The sequence below is a fragment of the Sceloporus occidentalis genome, unplaced genomic scaffold, assembly GCF_023333645.1.
Source record: "Sceloporus occidentalis isolate IW3139 unplaced genomic scaffold, rSceOcc1.0.p SCAF_10, whole genome shotgun sequence".
NCBI lineage: Eukaryota > Metazoa > Chordata > Lepidosauria > Squamata > Phrynosomatidae > Sceloporus > Sceloporus occidentalis.
Window position 1 is genome coordinate 22,468,561 of NW_028316990.1, and position 6,252 is coordinate 22,474,812.

A 6,252-nucleotide genomic window follows, 5' to 3' on the forward strand; every position below is an offset into this window, starting at 1 on the left:
AACTAGGGAACTAAGTTACTACAAGGTTAATGAAAAGATAGTTATTAAAAGAATGAGACACATTTTAAAAACATAAAACTATCTATCTATATATAGAGTGTTTATAATATATATAATACAGTATATAATACATATACATATATATACTATATATATATATATCTATAATCTATACATATATATATACTATATATATAGTGTATATATATATATACACTATATATGTATATATATATGTGTGTGTGTGTGTGTGTATACATATATATATATATATATATATAGTGTGTATATATATACATATATACACACAATTATTTTAAACGCTGCTGCTTCCTGGAGGGGCGTGGCCTTGTTTTGCATATTCCCGCCCCGTTGCATGCCGGGAGCTCCTCTGGGCGCCGCGGGGGCTTGTGGGTCCCCTCCCTCCCTCCTTGGCGCATGCGCAGTGGCGAGGCGGGCGTCAAGATGGCGGCGCGTGTCCTCTTGCTCTCCTCGGCGGCCTCCCTCCGCCGCCCAGCGGCTCTCGGCCGCCTCTGCTCCTGCTTCTCCGCCGCCGGTGCCCCGCTCCTCTCCTCCCGCTCGGCCTCGGCAGGAGCCACGCTCTCGTTCCCGGGGGCCACAAGGCTCCGGCCGCCGCCGCCTCCGCCGCCGGTGAGAGGAAGGGCAGCAGCAGGCGGGAGTCTGTCCGCTGCAGCCGCCCTCCCTGCAGAGTAGGCCTCTGGGCGGAGAGAGAAGGGGAGAGGAGCCCCTGCCTCCCGAGGGCTGAGGGGGAGGATCAGCCAGGCGAATCATCTTCATAAGGATCATGAGAATAGTGATACTTCCAAAGACAATTACAGTTTGCAGAAGGCCCTCCCCCCCCCTTTAGAAAACTAAGCGCAGCATCATTATAAAATGAAGGCTGAGTTAAGTAAACATAATGAAGAAACATAACTTTTGGACTCCAGCTCCCAACATCCCTCCCCCTCCCTCCCTCCCTCCCTCCCTCCCTCCTTCCTTCCTTCCTTCCTTCCTTCCTTCCTCCCTCCCTCCTTCCTTTCTTCCTCCTTCCTTCCTTCCTTCCTCCCTCCTTCCTTCCTTCCTCCCTCCCTCCCTCCCTCCTTCCTTTCTTCCTCCTTCCTTCCTTCCTTCCTTCCTCCCTCCTCCCTCCCTTCCTTCCTTCTTCCTTCCTTCCTCCCTCCCTCCCTCCCTCCCTCCTTCCTTCCTTCCTTTCTTCCTTCCTTCCTTCCTTCCTTCCTCCCTCCCTCCCTCCTCCCTCCCTCCTTCCTTCCTTTCTTCCTCCTTCCTTCCTCCCTCCCTTCCTTCCTTCTTCCTTCCTTCCTTCCTTCCCTCCTTCCTCCCTCCCTCCCTCCCTCCCTTCCTTCCTTTCTTCCTCCTTCCTTCCTCCCTCCCTCCCTCCCTCCCTCCCTCCCTCCCTTCCTTCTTCCTTCCTTCTTTCCCTCCTTCCTCCCTCCTCCCTCCCTTCCTTCCTTCTTCCTTCCTTCTTTCCCTCCTTCCTCCCTCCTTCCTTCCTTCCTTCCTTCCTTCCCTCCTCCCTCCCTCCCTCCCTCCTTCCTTCCTTCCTTCCTTCCTTCCTTCCTCCCTCCCTCCCTCCTTCCTTCCTTCTTTCCTTCCTCCTTCCCTGCCAACCAGCCAGTATGGCCACTGGGATTGTGGGAACTGCAGTCCGAGCAAAGGAGTAATAATAATAATAATAAAAAACCAGGCTGTGGAAAAGTTACCTTCCCAAAGCCCCCCTCCACTTGCCAGCCCCATCCTGGGCTCCATAACTGGGCAAAGGGCAAAGCGGTCCTTTCAGACTGGCTGGGTTTCCTTGGCAAGGTTTCTTCAGGGAGCGCCTTGCCATTGCCGTCTCTGAGAGAGAGTGGCTTCTGCACCAATGGGGTTCCTTTCCTTGTAGGGGTGCGTTTACTTTGTTAGAAGGCGCCACGCCAGACGAAGGGGTCTCATGGCGCTTCGGCATGCATTCAGCCCCTTGAGTCCATGCGGGGGCTTCCTGAACCCGGACCCTCTTTTGGGCATCCTCCATCCTCCGCAGCAAGCCTTAAATGCATAGAGATTATGTTTAAGGCTCCACCCTGATTATGATAGTACTACGATTTGACATCTGGATATTTTAAGGAACTAATAGGGATGTGTACTTCAGTATTAGGATTTTATTGATTGCTTGGATTGCGTTGTATTATTTTAATGATGTAATCCCGCTTCGATCCTTGGAAGAGGCAGGATATAGAAATAAACATTATTATTATTATTATTATTATTATTATTATTAAATGCAGGCAGAGCTTCCACGGACCTTGGCTGATTCACAAACACCTCCCTTTCTTTCTCTCTCTCTCTCTCTCTTTCTTGCGTTTTCCCTGCAGGTTTCATGGACGTTCCTGCAGCTGAGTCGCCATTATTCCGACTTGCCCCCTCTCACCTTGGACGGCATCCGGGATCGGGTCCTTTACGTCTTGAAACTGTACGACAAAATAGACCCAGAGAAAGTGAGTTTGGGGGCTTTCTTTTTGTGGGGTCTTGGCAGATTCATCTGTTGCATTCAACACCAAGCCAGCAGCTTTGAAGGGCACCTAATTGAGCCTTCTTTGCTTTGCTTTTTGGCCATAGTCCTCATTTATGGCTCTGAATGGTAGCCCACTCTTCTCCCCAAAATGGGACCCAAAGGCTTGCAGCATAAACTAAAAACAGTTTAAATTTTTAATGATCAAAATGTTAAAAGGCAAGTAGCAGGAGATGGGTACAGTATTAAATAAGTGGCTCAGTAATTCAGCATCTTGAGATGAAGAAAAACATCAGGAACCAAGTAGTGGAGGGCCTAGCTTCTTGTATATTTATTCATGTGTTTATTTCAGTTCATATCTCATATTTTCCCCCATGAATTGGGCTCAAGGTAGATTATGACTATGGATGCACTTAAAACAAAACAAGGGTGTCAATCAAGGTTTCTCAACCAGGGTTCCCGGATTGGCAAGAAGTCACTAGGGGTCCCATGAGAGATTGGGATTGGGGAAAAGAAACTCACCCTTTATAGAGCTGCAAATACAGCTGGCCCTTGCTATCCAGGGGCTTTGCCATCTGCAGATGGCCCTGTTGCGTTCTCCCCAACAGTGGCACATGCGCACAGCCACACCAACGCGGATATGAAGGGCCAGCTGTATAATCATTTTTATGCCGACCTGGAAATTATTTCAAGGGTTCCACTCTAGGGTAAAAGGTTGAGAGAGGATGCAGTAGATTGTTGTACAGTGTTAGATACGGAGCAAGACACTGGGACTGCTTTGTGTGCTTGGAGCGATTGTGAACACTGCCCGTTACACCACATGATGGGACTTTTTCTCTTCCTCCTCCCTTTCTAGCTCACAGCAAAATCCCACTTCATGAAAGATCTGGGTTTGGACAGCCTGGACCAAGTGGAGATCATCATGGCTATGGAAGATGAATTTGGTAAAGCAAACCTTCCCTTCCTTTGATATTCCTGCCCTCACCCCACCCACCTTCAGAGTTTCCATCCATAGTGACTCGTTGCTGAGGCTGCGTTTTCTTACTAGCAGCCTTCACTTGGATTAGGTGACTCTTGGGGTCCTTTTTTAACTACAGTTCTGTGAATCCCAGAAGATAATCCTGATAATTCTGTAATGCAGAATAATTCAATGAATTCCATGACCCTTATGCTAGTGCCTTGCCTTCTTGAATGAAATTCTGGACAACTAAATGGGCTATATTTCTTTTTCCAGGCTTTGAGATTCCTGATGTGGAAGCAGAGAAGCTGATGTGTCCCCAAGAAATTGTAGATTACATTGCTGATAAGAAAGATATATATGAATAAACATCTGTGTCTGTCAAGATGAGTAAGTAGGCCCTCCTTTTGGAAAGAGCATTCAAAGGGTCATGGGGTGCCAGTTGTATAAGAACTGATGCTGTTCTCTGATGCATGTCTCTCTTAAAGAAGGGCAGTGGAGGGCAGGAAGGCTTGGTTCCCTTGCCTGCCCCTCTCTACAGAAAGAGACCAGGTTCTGACCCAGCATATGTGAAATGATGGAGATCCATCTCTTAAAGCTTCCTGGGTGAAGGGGTCTGGGTCTGGGAAGGTCTTCAGGTATTTTGCTGCCTCTCCTTGCTGTACTCAGCTGATGTTTCCATGCTTGCCAGTATGGAAAGCTTCAAGGAGTAAGCCCTTTTTGGCAGTGGGAGCAGTAGGCAGTAGGTTCCTGATATGCTCAAAGAACCACATACTGTTAGACCTGGCTTGATTATGGACACACTTCACAAATATGTGGGAGCCCCACCTGGTTGAATGCCAAAGATCTCTTGGGATGGGATTTGTGGTACCTTGCAGTCTCTGATCTGTGCATTTCTCCCTCTTTTTGCCACAGGATATTCTGTCCTTCTCTGAGGGCTTGGATGATGTGGGCAGGAAAAGGGTGTCTTGGCGAGCAAGCCCCCTCCCCGGTGCCACTCACTGAATCACCATTGGCCTCAGATGGATAGTTCTGTCGGCTGCTGTATTTAATGTTGTACAAATATATGTCGGCCTTTGAAATAAATGTGAGGCTAATACTGACTCCTTTATTCTGACAATCACTGGCTCCAGGTGTGTGTTTGTGTCTTCATTTCCTGGGTTCACTGCTTACTTCTGTCTATGGTGGCATTTGGATTCAGCCTTGGCTAAATGGTGGTGGCCTCTGGGGCAAGGTAGTTTCACGGCCAGGTGGAAGAGGGACCTTTTCAGCTTGCCTCTGGTTCCCATCATCCACAACCAACCTGACCTCTGGCATGGGCAACATCTGAAGGGCTACCAGTCTTCCCCCCCCCCCCCCCCCGCCTTCCCCAGGAGTCCCTTGATGGGACTTTGGTTCCCATCTGCAGTTCTGCAGCCTAAGGGGCTTTGGGGCAAGTGAATTTCTCTGACTGCTGGCTGAGGATGGCCAGAAGGTGGCACTGCAGGAGTCCACCAGCCACAGAAGCAAGTCCTTTGGGGAACAAGGTGGTTTTGGTGAAGCCTCCTTGGGTCCTTCATGTGGGGATGGTGGGGAACAGACCTTCTTGGGCCCCCTTCCAGAGTGGTTCTCCTAATGGGTGCAAAGGACACTCCCTTCTGCTGGAGACTTCTGCTTCCACTTGACACTTAATTATCCTAATTATTATCATTATTATAGATAGATTTATAATTGGACTTCTTTCTCAAATTTGGGCCTTGGGGTGGCCCGGCGCCTCACCCACTCCTCATACGGGGAATGGCAAACTGAGAGAACTAGGTTTCCAGTCTTTTGCACCCAGGCTTTTTGGACTGACCCCTGGCCCTTAGCAGGAGAGGAGAGGAGCTGCCTTTTAGTTCTTGGTGCTGCTACTGTTGCTGCTTACATGCCTTGAAGGTTTTTTAGTGCAGGATCTCTAAAAAGAAGGTCATGATTTAAACCAGGGTTTAAATCAGCCTCTGCAGCTGTTGTTCTTGGACAGCACTGCACTATGGGCACGAAGACACAGTGCCACTGGCGCTACGGGCACCGCAATGCAGCAGAATTGCTTTACAGATGCCACAATGCAGTGCCACTGTGCTAAACTCAATGCAGCGGCACTGTTGTATAGAGACAGTAAAATAGTAGAATTGCACTACTAACACTACAGTGCAGCGCCACTGTGTGCTATGGACACTACAATCCAGTGGAATTGTACTATGGACGCTGCAGTGCAGTGGCACTGCACTAAGAATACCTCAACACAGTGGTACTGTGCTACAGCCGAAACAGTGCATTACATTAAGGACACCACAATGCAACTGCGCTGTGCTTAGGGCACCACAACACAGTGGCACTGCCCTACTGACACCACAAGAATTAGGGATGTTAATTGATGCCAAAATTGCTCTTGTCCCTGGAGAAGGGTGGGAAACTCCCTTGTACCAAAATCGGAAGCTTCAATTGGTTCAAAATGCAGCAGCTAGATTAGTCACCAGAACATCTGGGTTTGACCATATAATACCAATACTGAAATCTCTTCACTGGCTGCCAATTGGCTTCTGGGTGCCATACAAGGTGTTGGTTATTACCTTTAAAGCCCTACATGGCTCGGGCCTGAGTTACTTGCAGGAGCGCATCTCCCTACATAATCCGCCCCACACTCAGAACATCTGGGAAGTTCTTACTAGAATATTATAATACCAGGTTAATGGCAACTTCACATAAGGCATTCACTGCCACAGCCCCAAGATTATGGAATGACCCACCGGAAGAGATCCATCTCATTACT

The 6,252-nt window shown here is 48.6% G+C and overlaps 1 protein-coding gene across 1 annotated transcript; it reads left to right on the forward strand.

The window, feature by feature from the left end:
- Window positions 1-452: 452 nt before the first annotated feature.
- On the forward strand, window positions 453-4,584 carry LOC149306169 (acyl carrier protein, mitochondrial-like). Its single transcript, XM_089476983.1, has 5 exons — window positions 453-651; window positions 2,370-2,492; window positions 3,363-3,450; window positions 3,741-3,854; window positions 4,380-4,584. Exons 1-4 carry the CDS (start codon window positions 466-468, stop codon window positions 3,830-3,832), a joined length of 489 nt encoding a protein of 162 aa, XP_089333109.1. The 5' UTR covers window positions 453-465; the 3' UTR covers window positions 3,833-3,854; window positions 4,380-4,584.
- Window positions 4,585-6,252: the final 1,668 nt, after the last annotated feature.

Bases quoted from the DNA above. Each gene is read 5' to 3' on its own strand.
- LOC149306169 (XM_089476983.1), top strand. From the start codon at position 466: ATGGCGGCGCGTGTCCTCTTGCTCTCCTCGGCGGCCTCCCTCCGCCGC. The intron at 2,493-3,362 runs GTGAGTTTGGGG...CTCCCTTTCTAG, and splicing joins ACAAAATAGACCCAGAGAAA to CTCACAGCAAAATCCCACTT. The intron at 3,451-3,740 runs GTAAAGCAAACC...TTCTTTTTCCAG, and splicing joins GGCTATGGAAGATGAATTTG to GCTTTGAGATTCCTGATGTG.